This window comes from Polyodon spathula, chromosome 30 (genome assembly GCF_017654505.1).
Source record: "Polyodon spathula isolate WHYD16114869_AA chromosome 30, ASM1765450v1, whole genome shotgun sequence".
NCBI classification, from domain to species: Eukaryota; Metazoa; Chordata; class Actinopteri; order Acipenseriformes; family Polyodontidae; genus Polyodon; species Polyodon spathula.
Window position 1 is genome coordinate 8,452,924 of NC_054563.1, and position 25,000 is coordinate 8,477,923.

The 25,000-nt window shown below is 44.2% G+C and overlaps 1 protein-coding gene across 1 annotated transcript; it reads right to left on the reverse strand.

Moving 5' to 3' along the window:
• Positions 1-9,504: 9,504 nt before the first annotated feature.
• LOC121302618 (DNA polymerase alpha catalytic subunit-like) lies at positions 9,505-24,757 on the reverse strand. Its single transcript, XM_041232622.1, has 23 exons — positions 24,611-24,757; positions 24,432-24,494; positions 24,099-24,203; positions 23,777-23,915; positions 22,570-22,759; positions 21,867-22,045; positions 21,428-21,540; positions 20,724-20,837; positions 20,500-20,574; positions 19,619-19,757; positions 19,268-19,422; positions 18,460-18,544; positions 17,374-17,435; positions 17,103-17,192; positions 16,150-16,266; positions 15,443-15,618; positions 14,499-14,628; positions 13,969-14,088; positions 13,486-13,585; positions 13,072-13,196; positions 12,343-12,492; positions 11,926-12,048; positions 9,505-9,588 (listed from the first exon to the last, which is right to left on the reverse strand). Exons 1-23 carry the CDS (start codon positions 24,755-24,757, stop codon positions 9,505-9,507), a joined length of 2,781 nt encoding a protein of 926 aa, XP_041088556.1.
• Positions 24,758-25,000: the final 243 nt, after the last annotated feature.

Sequence of the window (25,000 nt, forward strand, 5' to 3'; positions counted from 1 at the left end):
ATAACTGGATTAGGTAATCAAAGTAAAACTTAAAAAGAGTATGAAGATCAGAACTTTTTCAAAGGAAAGATGTACACGGCCGTCGACATGGAAGATGTAAATGTTTAATCTGTTCAGCGCAGGTTTACAGAGTTTCCAAGTCCCTCCGGGTGCACATTGGTGCCAGTGAGATATTTTAAATTTTGGACAAAAATTCATAATGCCGAAGCAAAGGAAATGCCTTAACAATGAACCCAGGCCAGTCGCGGATTTCAGCTCGTTATTACAGTCTCAGAATCTCGTTAGACTAATTTGAAAGCAATTTATTGGCACTCAACACAGCTTTAAATGTTCCTAATTGTCATGTGAAACATTTGATTTAAGAGGACAAAAAAAAGAGAGAGATTAGCTCCAGGTGTTTCCAAATTACAGTAATAAAATACCAAATAAAGATAGGAGTAGTCGTGACAGAAGCGATTGAATTAATTGCTCCCCGTCTAATTAGATTTCTCCTCCTCCTCCACCCCTCTACCCTTGACATCCATCCGTCTCGAGTTAGTCACAGTTTTCATCTACCTCTGACCTCACCACCCCCCAGAACAAGCCAATATTATGACAGGACAGACAGCTGCTGAAGAAGGCTGCAACCTCCTGAAAGTGGAGCAGTCCGACTGCAGCCAAACAATTTGGTGCAGTTAAAAGGGTGACTGGTAGGCGTACAAGAACTGGCTGAGCAGAAGCCTGAGAAAGTACACATTCGTCTAAACCGCATGGATCACATTTAGACATTTTCTGATGCAAAGGGCAGGTTCTACAGGGATCCTCGCCTTTGGAAGGTACTGTATTGGGATCACTGCAGATAGCTGCCAGACAGCGGCACAGCCCATGCAGAACATGCATCAACCAGCTCATTAAACCAACTCTTCATGCCTCCTTACACTTGCTGATTCTAGCCCCTGCCACCACAAGCAAGAAATTTCAGCTGCGCACAGATGTCAACTACTGTATGCTTCCATTAAAGAAGGACAGAACATTGCTTGAAAGTAGTTTCCAACTTTCTTTTTTCTACTGATATTGTGGTTCGGCAGAAGCAGCAGCAGCAGTCGCCACTAAGCACTGGTCAAAGTGGCTGGTTTGAGATTGCCCCACACAGCATACACTGAAATCAGCAATACTTGCAAGCAATCTTACAACCAGGAAAGCACCCAGCAATACATCTCCGAAACCCAGAGAAGACCCAGACAGACAGAGACAGACATGGAGTGCCACTGGAATCCTGCTTTAGAAGCTCTTCCTTTGTTATGGAATGGAGATGTTATTTATCCTATGCTAGGTCACACAGGGCACAACACTAATATAAGGCATGCATTGAGAAGCTGGGGCTGTTTGCAAATCTGCCAAGGTCCCTCTGTCCTATCTGTTGTGACTAAGGGGGCAGTGGTAATTTAATTATAGTACACTAAACAAAAGAAGAAGAAAAAATTAACTAGGACTGAATATCTATGTATACCCTTTTCCAAGTTTCCCATAGCAAAGTGCAATAACCATAGTGCAAGAATGGTAAAGCATAGGTAAGGTTTGTGAAGACCAGCGAGGTAAGGTAGAGCATAGTAATAAACATGACAAACCAGGGTAAGCTATGGCAAATATGTAGTATAACCATGGGAAAAGCATGAGAGGAAACCTGCAAAAAATACTGTGGTAAGCTTTTAAAAAGGGCAATACTAATAAAATCCCAATCGGGCTAGCTGACTCCCATAGAGATGACCCCCAGTGCTGGTGCTGCTTGCTCAGATTCTCAGTGCAGTGGCTCTGAGGGTCCGTCACAGAGAGGGGAGTCCGCCCGCTGCCCTGTCAAAGCTGCCACATGGACACACGGCTGCAAGTGGCACCCCAGGGGCTCCTGCGTGCCTCTGGCACCCGCAGAGGAGGAGGCCAAGCATGGGCTCAGCTTCCTGTCAGCTGCTCGAGCTGACAGCAGAGCTACTTAGAGGGCTTCTCATTCTTCACTTCAAACTGGGAGGTGGATTCAAGGACATAACGGAGCGGAGGATCAGCTTGATGGTTTAATGACAGGCTTGTCTCCTTTTAAAAACCCGCAGAAGGGCAAGCTGTAATTTGAAACTGGCATGGGGGGGGGGGGGGGTCATTAGGCGAGGCAAACAGTTTTTTGGCTTGGAAGGAAGTGTTACTGATGTTGGTGCATTCTAAACATATTTTTATAAGTGGTAGTAGTAGTGTAGAAAACCCAGGTAATTGAATCCAATATAAATAAAGCCCAACTTCACCGCTGCCATTATTAACTGCCATTATTACTCGTTATAGTACATGGAAAAATGGGAGTGCAAGGATGGAAATAAGATTCCTTTTGCATAGCAGTTTCACCTGTAGGTTTTACTATGAGCTTGATTAGATACTGTATAAGCAACAAGCTCAGCTATGTCTTAGTAAAACCAGGAATGGATCAAACTGCTATGCAATTGGAGTCCTGTTTGACAGACAAACTTCATAAACCCCAAGATTCAGATACTGTCAGTAACTTGTTGTAAAGAATGCCCTTTGCATAGCTACATGTTAAACTCTGAGGCCGCCCCACTAAACTCCCATTGTTCTCTTTAACTGCTATTCTGCCATTCCTAATTGAAAGCTGAAACTCATTATTGAATATTTTCTTAGTTCTGACGGATTATGCACTTTTGTTGTGTATGAACCCTTTCTAGGCTGTTGTTAAAGAAACCCCCTACAGTGGAGAGCAGTTTCTTCAGTACTTATTGAGAAGTTCCCCCGAGTCTCTCACCAGAAAGTGCTCTTGAGAACACACGGCAGTTGAATCAGTCACCCAGGGTGCGAGGCACGATAACCTCTTTCCACAAGAGTCTCAACTGGTCTGAAGTTAGAAGATCAAGCACACACTGTTTTCACGTCATAACTTTGTGCAAGCACTGAAACTTGTCTTGCGGATCCTGACTCTGTGCTTTTTGGTACAGCTTGGCAGGTTCTCAGCCCCCTCCAGCAAATCAGTGGCTAGGACAGGATTTAGAAAACAGAACCTTTTCACAAGCAGCTCTTGGCTCAACCCCGAAGGGGCGGCTCAAAGTAATTACTGACTGTTCTCTCATTTCCAGATTTAATTATCTATTTATTGTAATCGTAGCAAGTTGTAAGCACTCTGTTACAGCAGTGTGGCAGATCGTCTGAGGTTTTAAGAGGCTAACGTTGTGCCTAATGTGACACAATTGGAACGACATCTACCCTGAGCGCGAATGTGTATGTGTTTGTAAATGAAGATCCTTCAGAACAAGTTGCACATGTAACCTTGCATACTCTAAATCAACCTGTAAATAAAACAGGGTTCAATTCTGTGGCGTTTCTTTCTTCCACAGATCACTCTACTTTGAACTTCTCTTCACAAGAGAGAGTGGCTCTTGTTGACATGCAGAAAACAGAGACACTGGTAAATAAATATTTGAGTGAAATTGCTCTCCGCATCTTCACGTTCATATTCATATAAAGACCAGTCAAAATGTTAGTCAGTGTCATCGCTTTCATAAGAGCACTATTCAAAACGGGCCAAAAAATGCAACTATTTTATTTTCATTCGTATTCCCTGGACATGCAGCTGCTGGGATATCGGTTTCCTTCATACCTGAAGCCAGCTTGCCACTGCTTCACTCCCTCCGAAACAATTATTTAACACTTGAAACGTTTACCGTTTATTTTTGCAGCCTGCTAATCACACAATATGTTCTTGCAGGAAAACAAGCAACCCTAGCCAGAGCCCACTTCAGCAATGACGGTACAGTAACGAGCAGAGTCCTTGGAGACCAGAAAATAATTTACAGCCAATTTTCCTCCTTCTAGTTCTATAAATTCTTTGATCTTTTCCAAGTGAAGTCAGACCTTTCACTATTGGGGATGCCAGTTGGGTCGCCAGGCCAACAGCTGGGGCTTTCCAACAACTTTATGATACATAAACACCTAGTTTAACGCGATTAACCGAGATGCGGCCAGCGCATGTCAATCGGGAGATCTATTAGTAGATCACTCAAACAGCCAGCTAGCATAGAGCAAAGGGGCTCCTAGTGAAGAGTCACCCTAACTAAGAACAGTGGCTCTCAGGGGCCAAAGGTGCGCCCACCCCTCCGTTCATATCATTTGCAAAGTGTGCCACAGCAGCAGAAGCAGCAGCCACCACCCCATTAACAAGCTTACAACCCTGAAGCAAACCCTGAAGACATCTTCAGGAACAGTTTGCCCTCACTGCAGTCTTAAAGCATGGAGTCAGAACAGCATGCATGCCCTGTACCATTCACGTTATTATTCCTGAAATCCCAGGAAATATTTCTGGCCCTAGTTACTCAAATTTGCATAACATTCACAGCTGCAGCAATCTCCTTGCAGGAGCACAACAAGCTAATTGTTCTCATACACGGGGCAAAATATTTTGATAACTGGTGTCTGCAAAAGGAGCAATGTTTCTTAAATGGAGTACAAAAATGACTTAACCAGCTTCAAAAAACATTTTTGCTTACTCTAATCCCATTAGTTTCACCCTGATCGTATGCAGGTCTTACTGTTATACAAATGTTTTCAATCAGCAGATTGCATGGCAATAAATAGCTGTAAAATCACTTAACCGGGGTTGTTAAAGCTGTGCCCTGACTCCTTGCGCACAGAAGACAATAACCAGAAGCTGGTAAAAAAGAAGCTTTAAACTGTGAGTCACAGTAGCAGCACAAACGAAGGTTTCACAAGGGAACGGCCAAGCCCTTCGGATCTCGCTCTGTACGGATCAGCCCTTTGCATGCTGCACCGCACATTTGCCCTACAGAAAGCAGAGGTAACCTTGAAAGACAAAACCAAAGGAAATTATAGAAAGGACTGAATCTGATTCAGAATCCCTCAAGGTCCCTAGTGGGACAAGGCTGTAAAGAACCGCTATACCTCTTGTCGACAGGCATTGCATTATACTAAGCCGCTCCGCCCCTTGTCTGAACTGCGGCAGTTTGTCTTGTTATTCAGACAACTCAACAGTACTGAAGGGCCAGCATCTCTGAAACACAAGTGGAAGCTGGCAACTCCACAAGGTCCCAAGCCCCTACAGGTGTACTGTAATCAAGGTGATGGCACTGCAGTGCGAAGTCCAGTCGGGTTTGTGACAGGGAGAGCCCGGATGCTGGTTCTTGCACGGATGTGTGCAGCTGGGATGTGGAACAGGAGGCACGTTGCTAGGCAACCAATTGAGCAGTTCGGCTCGCCCAGCACAGAGCTCACCGGAAGGTCCACTTTGGGACTTCAGTTTAAATAATTTATTGCCACTGTGAGAAGAATTTTAATAGAACATTTTAATAGAATACTGTTAATTGCAATTTTCATCAATGATGTGTTGGAACTGATTAAAAGGGAATGGAAATCAATTTTAAAATTGGAACTGAACAACAAGAATGGACCCCAACCTTGCATACCACACTGCTAAGGTCATGGAATTAAAGGCAGACCAGTGCCAAACTCCACACAAACCCTGCTCTGATTTGAGACCGCAGCACCCTCAATTTTTTTTTTTAACAGCACAGCTGGTACGCCCGACAATCAGAGCTGTAAACCAAGCCCTTTGCCCAACTGGCTTGTCTCGATTAATATTAGCACGAAGGAACGCTCCCTGTCAACATTCTTGGGATGGCGATCGTAAAAATCTTTATCAAGGTCAGAGGAAATGGACACACATCTCAACAGCTACCCCAATAGGGGCTACTTAATAAATGGCATCCATTTAAACCTGGCCAGCTCCCTCAAACAACCTCTACCAACTCCAGCCACAAGCTTGCATCCACACTACACTAGAACCGCACAAATCGATTATTCGCATTGAGCTCTCCACAGGCGGGGGTCATTTCCGTTGAAAAAAAAGCAACAATCCTCACAAATCCAGCCGTTTCTTCACTTGTTTCACTTGCAATGGTAAATCAGCCCAGTCAGCAGCAGTGACCATCACCCGAGTGTCAGCTCTGGAGTTCTGTGGAGCGAGCAATCCCAATAACCGGTCTGTGCAGAGCCACACTACACTGCATGCCATCTAAGCTAGTACACTGCTGGATACTCTGGACTACTTACTGGCATAACTATCCAATAAGAAGCTGGATGTCATGCTTCCTAGAGGACCACTGCAGATCCTTCTGATTCCCTATACAAACAATGAGGCATGTCCCTGGGTACGTAGGTACTATAGAGTTGTCAATAAGGAGGTCCTTTACATACGATGGATATCCAACTTGCTTACCTACGTCAGTGTTTACCCCGTCAATTCAGCCAGGAACTGTTTATAAGCAGCTAATCAATTGGAAATGGCACTTAAGGTTGCAAAGACTTGCTGCTAAATGAACAGGTTTCATGAAGCTCGCCTCACATAAGAGTCTTGTAAGAAACGCATGTGAATGAAAGGGAGCCTCCTTCAGAAATGCTGAACCCTAACGATGGAATTACCGAAAACATGCTCCCGTAATTGCGTTCAAACTCTCCACTGAAAGACGCTGAAAGCTGAGGAATACGCATCTCCCCAGCCAGGTCTCCAGTCCTCGATAAGGACCACATGCAAAGCTTTACACAGTCCTGTTTAGCTGCTGGGATGCAAATCCAAATATATTCAATTACACCCACTGTGACTATTTGAGAAGTCAAGTGATAGCCAGAACAAATCCTTTTTTTAAATGCTTGGGGCACACTTGATACGACAATGCTATTCGTGAACCGGCTTTTATGTCTTCTTCTTGGAAAATTTTAAAGTGACCTTTGTGATTCTAACAACTGCTAGGGGGTAATCTATGCGTACAAGCGGCCAGGTTGTGTTTACTTAGATCCCATTTCACATGCCACTGGCTCTGCCTGCCTCCGCTTAATTATAACCCTTAACATTGCCGTCATTCTCACACAATGTCCACTTATTGACAAGATAATCGTTTAAATTTTTCTAAGAAAGCAGCGTGCGTCAGTAAGCCAGTAAACCAACCCAAGAACACTAGGCAAGGTAAAACCTGCAGAAAACATGCAACACTGAAAAAGGTTTTAACTTCAGTAAATCAGAAATGCCAGTCAATTAACCTTCTCGACCGCTACAGCAGGTTGCACTATCCCCTTGCAATACCTCATTAACCAAAACGACTGAGTCCCCCCACCCCACACACCTCAGACAGATCCAGTACTGTGTGCAACACATTGCTGTCATTCACATGGCACTACCAAGACGAAATGCATTCTGGGAGCAGGGTTATCTATACCATGTGTAACACCAGCCACATTTAACAATATACTTAAAATGCCAGTGCTGTGGTATAAAAAGCAACCAATACAGACCCAACATTTGAGCAGAACAAATGTTTTCAACTCTCCTGGTAATGTCTCGCTGTCAAATACCTGAGCACAGCAATCACTTCTAAACATGAAGCTGTCACTCACAGTGCCCCAGAGAACCGCAGACAGAAAAAACAAACATTTGTGCTTCGAACAGAAATTGTCAACACAAGCAGACTTTTTTTTTTTTTTTTTTTTGAAGGAGGCAAAGAAAGAAAATTGAGGGAACAAAATTAGTGTTTTACAAAGCTAGAAAGCAAATACTTTGCATTCTCTGCTTCCACATATAATTTATATATTCACCATAAAATTAAATAAAAATACTAATAAAATCTGCTACAGAAAACCCAGCACAGTATTATGAAAATCCTCTTAAGAAATCCACTTCATCTTCTGCGTAAATTAATAATTTAGATTGGTTATTTCTATACCACCTACTGCCAAAAACATATCCAGACACAGAGCTCTGCTCATCCCTGTGGAATATGTAACCCACACATCATCAGGTAGGTACTCATTCCCTTCTTTTCCAGTGAAATAGTTCGGGAAGAGGGTGGAATTGATTGAATGATTGCGGTTTTCTTTAACACCTACATGTTATTAGCATCCTGCACTGATTTCATAATGGGATGGGCAGTACTTTAACCAATCAGCTTGGTAAGGTTGCAAAATAATCTTCCCAGTCAACAAACAAACAAAAAACAATTCTCAGTAAAACTGGATCTGCTGCCCCCAGGTCGCAGGCATGACTCCGAAGAGCAGGGGATGCCAGGGGGGCACTGAGATGCCATGAGAATACCCACGAGATCATGCCACTGGCCAGGGCACAGGAATGGTTAATTGAGGGAACTATTTACACAGGATGTCCCGATTCCAGGAACAGATTCCTCCACTGTCGCATAAAACACAGGTATGGGAAAGCCAGCCACCGTCTCATCGTCCCCTGACAACACAGCTGTCCAACCCGTCACAGAAAACAAAGCACAGATTCAATTAATTTGCGCTCACATGGCAAGTTAGCGTTTAATACGGTTCTCAGAAGTACCGGGGGGCTCCTATTAATAACGTTGTTTAACGGGATCAGCAGATGCACTCGATATGTCGCCGTCAGCCGTGTCAGCGCCCAAAAGGCCAGGGACGAATAAAGTGTTGGTAACAACACCAGATAATTGTGATAATCTGCTGTCATGCATGCTCTGCGAGCCTCGGTAGCATTGAAGGATTGATCAGAGCTCAGCCCGCCAGCTCAGCTTGCTGTTGGTATGCACAGAACCTGCACTCCCCTGACAGTATGACCCGCCCTCCACACCACGCGGCTCTGCTTTACCAGGTCAGCCACTCAGGGAGCCCTTTGTCTTTGCAATGCATCTCCAGGTCAAAGAATTACATGCTTTATATAAAAACAAATATGTATTGCTTTAGCAGTCAGCAGTGCTTGTCAGGCAAAGTTCAGTTCAATTGTTCAAACTGCCTCCTAGTGAAGCTTTGCAAAGAGAATATTCAGACACGTGGGCAAGGTTGGTAACTGGATACCTGGACTTACTGTTAGCCATTTCCACCAATAACACTGTTTTGGCTGTTAATTTGTATGGTCATGTAGTCTTTCCCTGTTTTGTGCTTTAAATTAGTATAAAAGCCTCAAAATAAAAACTAAAAAAGCACAGCGCTATTCAACTCTCAAGACCCACCTGTTCTCTCTTGCTTTCCATGCTCCTTAAGCCTGATATCTGCTACTAGCCACTGATAATATTTTGTGTATTATGTTACTATCATGTATTATGCACTTTCCACTGTATTTAATGTATTATGCATTTCTCTATTTGAAGTATTATGGACTTTCTTGTATATACTGCATCTTGTAAGTGCTTTGTGATGAAAGGCGCTATTTATAAAATAGATTGATTGATTGACTGAATAAAGAGCAACAACTCAGGCTACCAAAACAGATAGGCAAAGCACTTGAATTTATAGACTGCATAGACCACCAGAGACAGAGACAGAGACAGAGACAGAGAGAGAGAGAGAGAGAGAGAGAGAGAGAAGAGTTCTCAGAGTTCTCATCACAGGTGAGCCCTTTGATTTCTAAATAGGTCCTGCAATGTCAGGAATCTTGGGCAAAGTATCCATTCATCCATTACTCTTGTCAGGCGGATTCCACAACAGGACAGCATGACAATCTTCTCACCCTGACCTTTCACCATCCAGGGACACGTAAACACAAGAGGGGCAGCAGTGCAGCAGGAACAGTGTGTCTCGCATCCCCGACTGCGAGAACCAATAAAACAAAGCAGAGCCGGACAGCTGCGCCGAGCTCATCCCTGGCGCTCGCTCACCTACAAGAGGAACTGGACACGCCATCTATTTAAAGGAAGCCTGAAACTAATGGGCACCCCCTGGCAAAGCATGAAAGACCTTCCAAACTGAATTCCAGAAAGCAGTCGTCTTGCCCTCTCCTCAGTCCGGTTCTAATCCCAGGCTTTGAGCTCCACGCACGGTCTCAAAAACCAGATCACATTTCTACAGTTGAGTAAAGCCGTTATCTGACAAAGTGGCTTAAGTGGTGACTTTAGGAAGGAACAAGCATCATGTATTAAAACAGGAGCTGTAAAACAAGACAGTACTCAACACATGAATGCCCAAGCATGGCACCAAGGGGCCCAGTGCTTCAGAACAGCCAGCTGATTAATAGAACCCCCCCCCCCCCACCCCAAATCAATACCAACAAGGGTAAAAGAAAACCAAGCTGCACGCAAGCACCAGGGTAATTCAAGCCTGTTCTTTTTTTGTTTATTTCTTTTTTTTAGATTTTCTAATTAAGATCCTACCCAATTCTAGAACGGTTCAAGCTGCTGGGGGGGCGATATCTGACAATGGCAGTTGGTTGAGTATTAAAAGTTTCTCTTGGCATTGCGTGCACTGATCATTAAACAAAAGATCAACTCTTTCTCCTTCCACTTCTAACACAAGGACTTCAGCAGGCAGTGCAGCATGACCCAGAACAGCCCAGCTGCAGACAGTCACCAGTGGTTAATGTAATGTGGAGGGATTGCAGCAAAATCATTTCTATTAGGCAGCGGTCCCTGCTCTGCCGCTGGGTGACTGCCAAACAGAGAGGATTAAAACACCTGCCAAGCAACGCACACTGCTTGAGAGAAAGATACCGTGGGGAGGACCGCGACACAGCCTCCTAATTACAATCACTTAGAGTAACACACTGAAACTGTAGCCAAGTGCCAGACAGCCAGAAACTGTTTATAGACTGTGCAGGGAGGCTGCATTAACTTACTTTCTCCATCAACACTTGCTTTTGTGTTTGTGTGAATACTCTGTGTAGTAATGACCAGACTTCCAATTCATAGAGATCAAATTCATAGAGAAAGCTATGCCGCGTAATTAATTAATTAAATAAATTAATAAGAAACACAAGAACATTTTTGAGTGAGAGGTGGTAGCCATTCAGCCCAGCCAGTTCCTAGCAGCTGATGGATTTCAGGACGTATGTAAAGCTTTGTTGCTTTGTAGAGTAATCACGCTGGGGGACAAAGTCTATATGTAGGTTTAGATTACACTGCACTGTATGCAAGTTTGCTGTGAAGAGTCAGGGCATGGATCTGGGAAATCAGAACAAGCAAAGAGTATCGAGCATTAAAGCACAGCGCTCTTCTGTTGCCCTACCCCAGGCCCGATCTGAGACTTTAAACTTTGAATCAAGAGGATGGTGTGTTTGCTATTACGCTCTCAATAACTTCACCTCAATTACAGCATCTAACTCAGCACAAACCCGTTCTCCCTTGACAAAGTGAATTACACACCACCACCCAGGTACATCCCCACTTCTCATTCCTAAACACTCCTTCTTGTGCTGCCACCATCTCAATCAAAAACACACTAACAAAAACACAAAAAAAATACATCAAAATCATTGAAACATCAGAGCTCTGAAAAAGATTGCCACTGCCACGTAACCTGGTGACCTCTCTTACAGGGTTTACTTGATCAAGTGAGCTGATACTGCCCTCTTGTGGAGGAGCTCCTCTCACATGAATTAAACAGAAGTAAACCCGAAGCACATGCAAAAACCAATGCAGTCACATTCACATGGACCTCAGAATCACATGGAAATAAGAAAAAACGAGAGTTGATCAGATTACAGCCAAATTAGGGTTACCATATCACTCCATGTACACCAGGACTGTTTGGGCCAGTTTTCAACTCACACCCCAATGCATTCTGGTAAGTGTAGTCCTGCTGTGAAAAGTGCCCAAGGCAGGTAAAACATACCAGAATGCATTGAGATGCAAGTTGAAAAGCCTGAACTGCTCCACACTGCCCAAGTGTACATGGAGTCGTATGGTAACTCTAAGCCAAATGCAATCTGAAACATCTACAGAAGGCTTGGAGTGCAACAGAAAGTGTGAAACAGAATCCAGGCAGTTATGATGCTCACTATGCAGAGTGCGACAGACATAAGGACGGACAGGGAGTGCACAACAACCCCATTGTTTAATTGAAGTCTTTGCAAATCAGCATTGCAGATCAGCCAGTAACTTAACTCTAGCGCTTCATAGGGCCATACAGACCCCCACCCCACCCCACCTTTACCTCTCGCCCTGTATGCGTGACCAGGGCAGCCAGTGGTTTAGCGTAGAATCTGCTGAAGGCAAACCCCAGGCAGCCGTACATGCTGTTAGCAGTGAGCTTCAGAGCTTTCTGCCTGATGTCATACTGGAAAAGAACAATACAATTACATACAAATCTATGTAAATATATGCATAACAGAAGGTGGTATTTAAAGTGAACACAGATGGTGAAATCATGAAGACACTGTGCAGCAGGACTAGGATCAGGAGACAAACGGACTCCTCTCATACACACATGCAGAGTTTCCTTGCTTCTGAATGTGTATCCTGGAGAGTGAGACGCAGTGTGCTCCTATGCAAGGCTGAGCTCATCCCTTTATTGCTGCTAACGCCAGTAAAAGCACTGCTGGTTAGAAGCATAGGAAGGACGGGGTCATACCTGCATGAGGAGATCGGGGTTGAGATCGGGCTGCTTCATCAGCTGCTTGACCTGCCTCCTCCTCTCCACCAGCTTCCGGATCTCCTTGGGCAGGATTCCCATGTCCTGGTCGGGATCGGGAATCTGCGGGATCTCATCCTGCTCCTCCCCCTGAGCCGGAAACACACAACACACCAATCAGACAAAAGCACAACACAGTAATGCAGCGAGATTACCACAAACAGCACAGCACACCAAGCAGAGGGATTACCACAAACAGCACAGCACACCAAGCAGAGGGATTACCAGACTACAGCACAGCCCACAGAGATGGTAGAACTTATCAGACAATAACACAACACAGCTCTGGGATCTTATCCTGCTCATAACTCTGACTTTTTATTCAAGCAGCTGCTAGTACCAACTGCAATAAAAAAAGGGATCCAAGTTTGCCAACTGAGTCTTGTTAAACTTAGCCAAGACCACATTACATTATTACAGGGTTGACCTTTTTCTGCATAACATCTGGTCCCTTTTGTTGATGTCGCATCTTTATATGGCTGCTTCTTTTATTCTGACTTAGTTGTTTTTTGAGTATGTGAAATACATTTGGTCAGACTGTGTATAGAAACACAAGATCAGTATCACAGAAACACAACAGATCCAGCGTGCAGTGGCTTGAATGCATCTCGAGAGCAATGGATGAAAAACAAATCTTTCCCAGTTGTCTCCAGCCCTGCCTCCGGTTACCTCAGCTGTTTTCTGGGAGCCTGGGGCAAGCCTCTGCACTGTGGTGAAGCAGATGTTGAACTCCTGGATGATGGAGGGGTACAAGCTGTTGAAATCCAGCAGCAGGATGAACTTGTCATAGAAACCTGTAACAAAGGGAATGCAGAGATTGAGAGCCAACACTTTGACCAACACTGCAGAAAAATAATCAAATCAGCATTTGCAGATCTGTCAAAATCCCAGCTCATCAGAAGCATTGGTCCTCCAATGCTCACATACCATGCAATTGCGTTGCCGGAACAGTATATTGGAATTCTGAAAACGGGAGGTTTTATTGGACACAAACCAATCACAGTGTTGAGGGTGGGTCTTGGTGACTCACTGTGGCTTAAACCTGAAACCCAGGCATGAAGGCGGAAGATTTGGAGATCTTACCAACTTTGGGTTCCAGGACGAGACCTCCAGCGTAGGCTGCCTTCTTCTTGACCTTCCTGGACTTGCCCTGGCCTGCATCCCCCTCGTCATCCTCATCAACCTGGAACACAAGCACAGAAGGGCAGTTCAGATCAGCTCGTCCACTCTGCACACCAGTGCTGACAGGGCAGGCAAAGTAGTGTGCGCACTAACATTTTCTTATAGCTGCCTGACTATTTAAATTGGCACATGTCTGATGTTGGTCTGCTGGGCACAATGAAGACCCCTGGTGCACACCAGTGTGCACGTTTCCTGCATTTAATGTGAGAGTAACATCTCTGCACAGGCCCCCTGCAATTCAGACTCACAGAAACACGAGGAATGACTGGAGTTGCCATGTTGCTGTCAGGCAGTAAGTTCAACCCGCTACCAGTCCACAGCACCCACAATTCAGAGGGCAACCACAAGGGCTGCCAAGGGAACCCCGTCAGCCAATACACTTACGTGATCCTGCTGCACTTTCTTGAAGACCTGCTTGTCTGGTACGATGTAATCCCTCTCGTGGAACGCATGCAGCAAGAGATACTCATTTCTTTCTGCACGCCCACCCATCAGGGTCCTGGACTAAGAACAAAACACACACACACACACACGGTTAGCTGCTACGCTCGTTCTGTGTGTTCAGCCCTTCAGCTTCCACAATCTCTTTCAGCTCTGCTGCCTATTCTTCAATTAAGAACATCCAAAAAATGTTGGAATGAGGAGGAGGGCAGTCTGTGTTCCACCAGGTTCATAGGAACAGCTTGATCTCAAAACTCTATCAAGTAGGAGCTTAAAGGATCCCAGTGATCCAGCATCAACAGTGTGGCTAGGAAACCCATTCCATACCCTCACCACTCTCTGGCTGTCCTATCCTATGGGGAAAACAGGACAACTCCTCCCTTTGCATCAGGGATCAACAGGCATCAAGAGGTTCCTCCCATTTCCTAGCAGTTCCCAATGGGTTATTTATTTAAGAGCAAGGCACGACTTACCATGACGTTCCCGGCGATGTTAGTGATCTGCAAGGCCAGCGGGAGAACGTTCAGCTCACACATGATCTGCAGAATGAACTTGGCATCCATCCAGGTGCTCTCCAAGAGGTACAGCAGGCGATGGGAATCGCTGAAAATCAGAGGGAAGGCAGGCATTATACAAATTCACTTCTTCAAGGGAAATCAGAGGGAAAGCAGGCATTGTACAAATTCACTTCAAGGGAAATCAGAGGGAAAGCAGGCATTGTAGAAATTCACTTCTTCAATGGAAATTAGTTATATATTTACATACACACACCACACAAAGTGCCAGCCCAGGGCTTCACAAACTTGGTTCTGGGGACCCCAGGGTCTCTTGGTTTTTGTTCCACCTGAGCTCTCAATTAAACAAAGTTCAATTAAGTAACTAACAATTTGCTTAAAGAGATCTTTTTAATTGTTCTCAGCTCCTAAAAAGTTGCACATTTCAAGTTACTTATAACATTTTAGAATTCACTTGAAATCTCTTACTGTTTAACAGCTGAAAACAATAAAAAAAAGTCTACTTAAGCAAATTAGTTCAACTAAGAGTTCAGTAAAGCAACACTGGGGTCCCCAGGACCAGGTTTGGGAAGCCCTGGGCTAGATTCTCAGATCTTTTTACTCAGTCACGATTAGCACTACTTTTTTTCCCAGAAATTAAGTATGTACAGCACCCAATAAAGTAACCAACATATAAATCAACAACAGTGCCTTGCAAGTGCTTCAGGAAAGAACAAGTATAAATCTAACAATCAAGCCCATTTTTTTTTTCTTGACTGTCTTTCCCATCCACCACTTCACTCCATTCACCAGGAGCTGCACGGAGACAACCAGGGCTCAAGGGAACCTATCCAGGGAGGTGGAAGGGGAGTGTCTGAACCACAACTGCTACAGCACTGTGTCTTGCTGTTCTCTCTGGCTACCTATAGAGATTCTTAATGTCTTCTTGGGGGATCACAGGCCTCTCGCTCTTGAGGATGTGCAGGACGAGCTCAGACAGGTGGTAGCTCTTGCAGCGGATAAGCTCCTTGGCTGAGATCTGCACGTCGCAGATCATTCTCCCACAAGTAGCGTTCTTCTCTGCAAAGCCACTGCGGCCCTGGGATTGAAAGAGAAGAGCAGGGCACAGTAATAATGTGGCTAATATCCTCCTTCAGTGAGCAGCGGATCCTGGAGCACTCTACAATGTTGCACTGGAATTGTTATAAAACTTATCTTCTACAGTAACCCAACTGTATAAATATTACATCTCAGCAAGGTTCCATATTTCTAAATTGACAAATGAATGTTCTATCCAATGTCATTCAATACATTTTTTAAATGATCTTATCAGTGCCTCGTGGATTGTGCAATGCAATGTTTAAAACACATAATAGCCTATCTTACCTATGCTGCATTTATACATTTAATTAGACACTAATTAAGGCTGATCTAGGGCTAGCAGGTAATTCTGGAGCAGTTTAATCTATGCTGCTCCTGACATTGTTATTTAAACAAAAAAAAACAATTAAACCAAATTCAATCCATGTTCTAAAAATCCCCTGAACATAGCTAGAGACAATCCTCATCTCAGTCATACCCTCCCTTCTGCTTGACATTTCTGCCCTGCAATAGAAAAACTCTCTCTTACCCCAAGTTTGGGCATGACGGATCTTCTCAAGCGTCCGATCTTGGACCAGTTAGGCACCTTGCAGGCGTTGATTCTCTGCAGCAGAACATCCAGGTCAAAGCTGTAGATGTCATGGCCCTGAAAAGAACAAGATGAAATCCACCTGCTGAATGACTGTCGGTACAGACGGACCACTGTGCTTTCACTGCACTGCAAGAGCGCTATAACCCAGAAGGGACCACTGTGCTTTCACTGCACTGCAAGAGCTCTATAATCTACAGACGGACCACTGTGCTTTCACTGCACTGCAAGAGCTCTATAATCCACAGAAGCAAAACCAAGATGAGAGTTTAAAAAAAAAAATGAAAATGTTGTCTGATCCTGGAGTATAAGAGGAGAGCAAACTGGCATGGGGTTTATCACAAGGGACAATAACAGCCCATACTGGATATTAATGAACTGAGGTAAGTTACAAAGTATTCTCAACATTGATCACACATAAATCACCTTATTTTCAACCAGGCTCCAAGCAGAACAGTCCACATACTACGGTATAGTAAAAGTACCATAACAGGGATAAAAAGACTACTACTGCACAGCAACTTCACCCATTCCAGGTTATACTAAGAGCTTATCCAGTGTACAGGTAACAAGCTCAGGTTTGTCTCATTAACCTCATAGTCAAACCAGGAATTGATCAAACTGCTCTGCAATGAGGACCTTAGTACCATCCCCATGTAAAGCTAGGAATTAGGAAGACAATGCAAGTATTAGTAATACATATTGAGATAACACTAAAGCAACACGTCTCAGAAAGCTACACTATAGTTAAGTCCCCATAGTGGAGAGATAAGGGTCAGATTGCTATTGCCAGGTGAGCAGCATGTTTTGTGCACAAAGAAACAACAATGATACTCTGTGACACTTATGAACTACTGGAAACAGGATCCTTATCATATTGCTGCATCACTCACCACAATGACATCAGGGTCGATCTTGTAAAGTTTTGCCAGGAAAAACCCCAGTAATGTTCTCTCTGTTGAAGCAATCTCCACCTTGGCGTTCTGTAAACCGAAACGTGTTACAGGAACATGTTAAACAAACCCAGGACTTGGACATCACTCAGCACAACCCTACACACACAGTACATATTGTGTAACACGATCCGCAAACAGTGCATAACTTCTGAGTCTGATCATGCTGACCACACAGGCATTCTCACTGTTTTATTAAAACTACACTTGCCTTTCTTTTCACAGCTTCGTTGAAATCGAACGGGTAGATGCAGTCGTTTGGCTTGCTGATCACTGGAACAGGAGATTCACATTATTTCAGTAGGTAATAAAACAAAAAACACCCAACCAGGAAAATTACAGATGCATTTCAAGGTATCAGCCAATTCAATTACATTAGGAAACAAGAAATAGACACAACACTGACTAAAAGAGGCAGCTGAACGTTAACCTAATCTGGCAGGAGGGATTTTAGATGGTATGATTTACAATGTACACTAGAGGTTACATTGATTGCTTTTGGCTACTGTACAGGGGTGGGAACAAGGCTCCCGTTGCACAGCAATTTGATCCACTCCTGGTTCCACAATGAGTTTAAGACGACACACCTGGAGCTTATTACCTATACACTGTGGCTAATCCAGCTCGTAGTGAAACTGCTATGCAATAGGAGTATTGTTTCCATCCCTTCTTTAGAGGGGCAAGGTGCTTTTTGCCCTCTCTTACATTAATTATTTCAGCAGCGAGCTCCTGCGTACCCAGGGTATGGGTTGTGTATTTGCAATGATGTAACAGTAAAGCCTGGAACTTTGTGCCAAAAACACCTGTGCCTTTAAGGGAGTGCAAACCAAGTTTTGGGTGTAAAAATCTATTGTCTTACCTCTTATTAGTCTCAACAGTGTTGGCCACACTGCTTGTTTTTGTTATTAAGAGATTTGGATGATTTGACAGTTCGTTTTTTATTTTTTTTACTTCAATTCAAGATATATGGATTCTTAAAATACAACACTGTAGAAGAAAGATTTCTTCCAGGTAATAAAAATCGAACAAACATATTTCATTATTTTTTAACTGACTCTGACAGAGAAGCACTCCCTTACTCACACAACAACCAGACCCAAAGAGAATTTAGTTTTATACATGAAACTGTGCATGGGCATGTCAGGTTCATTAAAATCACAGGAACCCAAGTCATACAGACTAACCATTCGGGGAATTCCCTTTATCAGTTGTACTTTGAAGTTCTGAGTTTATTAAACCATGAAGCACAAGCCTGCCCACCTCGCGCAGTTACTGCACCATTGCGAGATCAACTCACCACAGAAGTGTGTCTGGAAGGGAGGTTGCGGGGGAGCTCTGTCCAGAGGAAACTGGTTATGCAGCAAGCCTGCCAGGGACACGATCTGCACACAAGAGGAAGCAAATGGAGATCCGGGCATCAGCAAGCAGTGCAGTCATGCAACAAAACCAACACAGCGCTAGCCTTCACGGGGCAAGAGGTAAAGCTTCTGGCCTCTCTTCCTTTCAAACTTCACAGGCTGTGTCTTACGAATCGTGGGGAGTAGAGAGTAAAAGTTTGGACTGATCAGTTTCACATGAACTGAAAACACTTCTTTGCAACTGAATCTGCTGATGCACTTTGATTATTATGACGACCCAAATAAAGATGTAAACGAAAGCAGCGGGGAGAGATTCGTTCAATTAGTGGAAATCAATAATCGGATTCTGTATTAAGCCGCTGTTCTTTTTTTGTTAAGACTGATTAAAAGCACAATCACAAGCTGTTCTTACAATCAGAACAACGTGGTAAATCCTTCTTACAGACCTTGCCATTTACCACTGAGCCAATGACAGGATGTGTGCTGGACTGGGGAGGACTGCAATTCAAATTAACAGTTCTGCCTAACTGAAATCAAAAACTTTTGAAAAATAAAGGGAAACCTGTTCTTCACAATCCCGACATTCTCTTTTTGCAATAAGCATCTATCAAAGTGCTGATTGGCTTTGGTGCATTCATTCGGTCTTTAACTATGAGTCCTGAATCTGCACAGCAATCAAGGATGAGCTGCTGGCGTGACAGCCCGATTCCTGTACATCGTTTTGATGTGTTTTTGCTCCCTGCTCACCTCGTTCTGATGAGTTTTCAGATTCTGCACGGTCTTCATGCTGATGCTCAGGACCACGAGGGGCGGGGCCGCAATGTCCTTCACAACGCTCACCAGATCACTCTTCAACGCCACCGCCTCCACTTTGCACCAGCTCATCGGCTGGCTGGCCAGCTCTGAACAGGAACAGTCACAAGAGCCTTTTAATCCTTTTCACATGCACACCACACAGATATCCATTCGGCATTCCATAAATCCATTCATTAGCGTGCTGATTTCAGAAAAAGAAAAGCGGTCCTTCCCTCATCTTTACAAGCAAGTACCAATCAAATGGGAATTCAGTTCCATTTTTTAAATGCAGGTCATACTTACGGGGAGTTTTCACATCCAGCCAGCATGGCCCCTTGATCTTCCTGCCCAACAGGAAGTGCTCTAGGCTGCTGGTGTTGGTCCCGAACACCTGGGAGAAGGTCTCCCCTTTCAGGTCCTGGGGCAGCTGGGGCAGGTCAGCCTGCAACATGATCAGAGCACAGCGCTGTCAGCCAGGAGGCTTCACCGAGACAACATGTCACTATAGTGACAGTGCGGGCACCAACACAGGGACAGTAATTACACTCCTGTGGCATAGCAGTTTGATCCATTCCTGGTTTTACTGGGAGTTTAATAAGACACACCTGAGCTTGTTTCCTATACACCGTGGCTCATCAATATAAATATTCATGAATGCAGTGACTTCCTTTGACCTGTATCTTTTTGACACAGTAATTATTTGTTTTATTCTGTCAAATGAACAAATATGAACATGATGCCATTAAATACATTTCAAGCAGTGTTTGTGCAAATACTCAAATATTTGTCCCAGCACTGGAAAGTACAGCAGGTACCATAAAAGTATGCAGAACACACCAGGACGAATAGCACAGGGGGTTATATTTACATAGTGTTTACTCCAGTCTCTAATGAACGCCTATGTTTTGGATAGAGAAAAGCACATGTTAATATGACAAAGCTAGGACCAATCAGCTGGGATATATAACACCATGTCTCCCAAGCACACTCACCTAGTTTCTCAGTTGGTAACATTAACATCTTTCTCTTCTGTGAATACAAACAGGAGTCCATTAAAAGACTGGACTAAAGCCTTGGTTATGGGCCATGGTTTCCCAGATTAACCCTGAACTGAACTTTTCTGTCTGGGTGACACGTTTCCACTGCTGGAATGACAGCGTTTCAGTAAAGTTGGCTTCACTTACAGAGTATCTCACTTCCAAATACTCAGACTGCTCAGGGACATCTGGGATCTCAAAAGCATAGTTCTTCACCACTTTCTGATTGGATACAAAAAGACACAGGTATAGTGAATGTTAGATACTGATGAAATACACACCTACAGTGCCAAGCAGTCTCTGCTTATTGAAAGGTTAGACAAAATGATCACAATCAGACATTGTCTGAAAATGCAGAGCGAGCCCCTCACCTTCGACTTGAACTTCATGATCTTGTATCTGTCGGCGATCTCGTTGAATTCCTGGTACACGTCCATCATGGTCACTGGGGTGCCCGTCTCCGCCCCGGTTTTAAGATTTACTCTCTAAACACACACGGAGCAAGCAGTGCCATCTTTAGAACCAGCAACCCTTGGGTTTCTAAATGAGCCATGCGGGTCTGAGGTTATAACGCATGGGACGACAAGGGTGGGAGTGAAGCTGTGTCGAGGCTCCCAGCAGCTACCCTAGTAACACAATGCTGACGATATTAGACTTTGCGTAGTGCACGGGTAGGGGGTTAGGGGCAGACCCGGGCTCAATTACAATTCTAATTGTACAATTCGGAACTAACTTCAAACTGCAGCTGAACCTCAGCACACCCGCGTATATAATGAATCAATTACAGCTCAATTACACATTTGTCATTTGTCTGAATGCAAAACTTTCCACGCCACGTCCTTGCCTCCAGAGCTCAGAATCTTGAGGGAATGCATTGCTCTGTTTCCGCAGGTGAAAAGAGGCTCCTGGCTTCACAAGCACTGCGCTTCAGCCCTCCTGCTCAGCTAGTGAACGAGGCAGCATTTCATTTGAAATTGGGTAGGAAAAGAGAAATGAAATTGAGAAGAACAGATCAAAAGGAAAGTGTCGAGATAATCGCTGCATGGAAAACGAGGCGATACGGAGAGGGACTCACAGTCTCCCGTGGCAACAGATACATCGTCCTCTCGATATTCTTCACTACCACGCAGCAGCTGACGTGAGCCTTTGCAGACTCGATCCAAACTTTACCAAACAGATATACAAGGCCTGAGGAAAAGAAGAAACAAGAGTTTTTTCAGAATTATTTCATCCCCCATTCCAGGTCTTAATAACCCTGATCAGCCACAGTGTACAGGTAAAAAGCGCAGGTGTATCTTATTAAACTCACAGTAAAAGCAGGAATGGATCAAACTGCTATGCAATGGGAGTCTTATTTCCATCCCTGCTACGTAGGGTTGAAATGTTTCATTATTCCATTAAAAATGTCCAAGAATGGGTTTCAGATGTCAACAACCAATGAAAAGGGACAGAGCTGCAGGGAAAGCGATCAAGAAGGAAATTGACTGGCATGGAGTAAGTGTTGCACTGGATACCTGGACGATTGTAGGGGTCCTCAAAGGCATCCAGCCAGTAGAATCTGAAGACCTTCTCCCCCTCGGCTCCCATGACGAGAGGCAGACGGCTGGAGTCCACATGCACCTCCACTGCACCCGCACTGCTGTCCTCCTGGTCCATGCGCTCCCAGCACGAGGACTCGGGGATCGAGGAGCTCCTTCCAAAACAAGGACTGCTATCAACAACAGGCCAGAGGAAAGAGGGTCGCCCTCATTTCCCCAAAAGCCCCCCGCTCACTCTCTCTCCAACAGACATGCAAACCAATGAACAGGCTGCAGAGTCTCCTGAACTGATCTGAACAGCGCTCAATTGAAATCCTTATACCGTACTTTTAAAGACATAGTGAACAGCGTCTGTAATTAGACCCACCACCATGCAGATTAACTGATCATCTTCTAAACTTGTTCCAAACTGCTTGTGGAAGAATTTGGACAGTAATCTAACTTTGAATGTGGAATGATAAGTATGCACTTCTGAATCCTTTAAGCTGTACTTGCCCCTGTGCTAACAATCAAACCAGTCCTTTTATGACAGATCGGAGCGCATATTCTCATCGGCCCTTCTCTGAACATGCAGTGTGGGTAAATCTGACCCTTATCACATATTATTTCATCTTTACACCCTATGGATCAGCTGGAGACCTCTGCTTCCACACTGAGCTCTCCCCCCACGTTCTCTTACTTCAAAGCGATGTGTTTGTCAGTTGGCTCAGTCTTGGGCTCCACTTTGATGATGGGTTCAGGCTGTGGCTCCTCCTTCACTGGCTGGGCAGCAGCACTGGCAGCTGTGGCAGGCTCCTCTACATTCTCAAACTCCATCAGCTCATCAAAGTCTCCCTCATCAAACTGCATGTCTTCCACAGCCTCATCTACTGAAAGCAAGTACACAAACCAACAGCCTTTATCAGTGAGCAAACACACAAACACAACATCCTTTATCAATGAGCAAACACACAAACACAACATCCTTTATCAATGACAGCAAACACATAAACTAACCTTTCACTGCAGGCTGCTATACAGCAAGAGGCAAGTTCCAATGCATTATCATACTTATATATAAAATGACACAATATCCCTACAGAGAGAAACATATCTGAAGAGCAAATCATCTTGTTAGGAACATACAGCCAATTCAATTTCTAAAAGCTCTCTGTCGCACTCTCCTGGAAAAAGAAAGTATTGGTTTTACACCTGAAGCTGCACCACATGATAACTGTGGTATACTCTGACAAGCCTCGAGGCAACACGAGTTTACCATAGAACCCACTCTGTGTATATGCATATAATGAGATTATATTTTATATATATATATATATATATATATATATATATATATATATATATTATATATATATATTACTTTGAATTAATGCTGCAGCATTTATTTTAAATTGCTAAAAACATCTGCAGCGTTTATTCAAGGAGGTGGTAATTAGAAGCACTATGGTTTTCGAAAGGCACCATTTTTTATTGCATTTTTTTTTTTAAGTATCTGAGGGAGGCGTATATTGAAGTTTATTTGCAGATACAACTTCATTACTGAGAGCAGCTTTTATTCAAGGGCAGCCGTCTATTACAAATCTGATATCTGACTGCAGCGCTTATTCAAGGGAGGCGGTAATTCAAAGTAAGACGGTATATTGGCCAAGTTATGCTCAACTACAAAACTATTTTCCCCTGGATAACCTGTTCTAATATCTTTCTATTAATCAGGTCATAACACATAGAATTTTGTGAACCAGGAACAGTATACAAATCCTGTTAAGCACTACCGGTGTTCAAAATGTTTCTACTTCCTCCAAGTGCCAGCTGACTCTCACACCTCTCTGACTACTAGTTCCTGGTCATGACTTCCAAGCTTCCCATTAAACCAGTTAGAGGATTACCCCGAGGCTCTTCCTCGAGCTTTACTCTCTTCGTCCCGGGAGTTCCAGCGCTCTTCACAGGGTGAGCCAGCCGGAGAGAAGAGCCAGCCGGGCGGGCAGGAACAGAAGCCGCTTTCAACGAGCTTGGAGACGGAGAAGCCTGGATCAAAAAGGAAAGCAATACAATGATGGAACAATGCAAGTTCCTCTTCCATGAGCAGGCAGGTTTTTAATGAGCGGTCCGCACCGCACTAGGTGTGGATTACTAGGTCTAGATCTAAGAACCCTGTGTGTTCTGCTGGACTCTAGGGTCCCGAGGCTGTGCACACAGAGGAACAGGTACCTTGGGGGCCTGCAGTTTCACAGAGAACGGATTCTGGGGCACTCCCACTAGCAGCTTCTTCTTCTTCAGAGTTATGACAGGCGGGGGCGTCAGCAGCTGGGGCTTCTGAGAAGGGGGCAGAAATATAGAGGAATCAGAGACATAAGAGAATCACACTGCACATTTACATGAAGGAATATCTATATATCCCATTGTAACCCTAAACAAACAGCAGTCAATTACAGGCATAGTAACACAAGAAGGGAAGTAAGGCTACCTAATACTGTGCACACACACACACACAAATCATTTGAAAATACACTGTACTGCATACCAAGCAGACAAAGAACGTACCTCAGAATGGAGATCTTGCAGGAGGTCCCCCAGTAAGTCATCCTTAGATAAGTCAATGTCTTTCTGTATAAATATAGATGTGTGTACACATTAGCGATTACACACATTTATCACAGCCCAAGCGAGACACAGCAAATGAAGGCTTTCTTTCAGAAATCCAAGTGGAGAAACACACTGACCTCCGAGCTCTTCTTCACCGAGCTGGCCATGAACATGGATTTGATGCTGTTGGGTTTGGACACAGTCACCTTCTTCACATTCTTCTTGTCCTTGCTGCCCGCACCTTTGTTACCCCCTTTCCCTGCAGGGAGGCAAAACAACCGCATGGGTCCTTGCAGTCACAGCAGCGTAACCACCAGATAGAAATGAACAATGCAACGAAGCAGTGCTGGTAAAGGTGGCGTCCCCTTTTAAAAATCCCCCTTCATGAACTTTAGCGCCGATCCTCTGCCACCTCATGACTGTACCAGCTGTCCAGTGCAGGGCTATTACTGTTCTTTATTTATCCATAGTGACACTATGACTTAACATTCCTGCACCCTAAGCCATCCCCCAAAGGAATGTGTTCT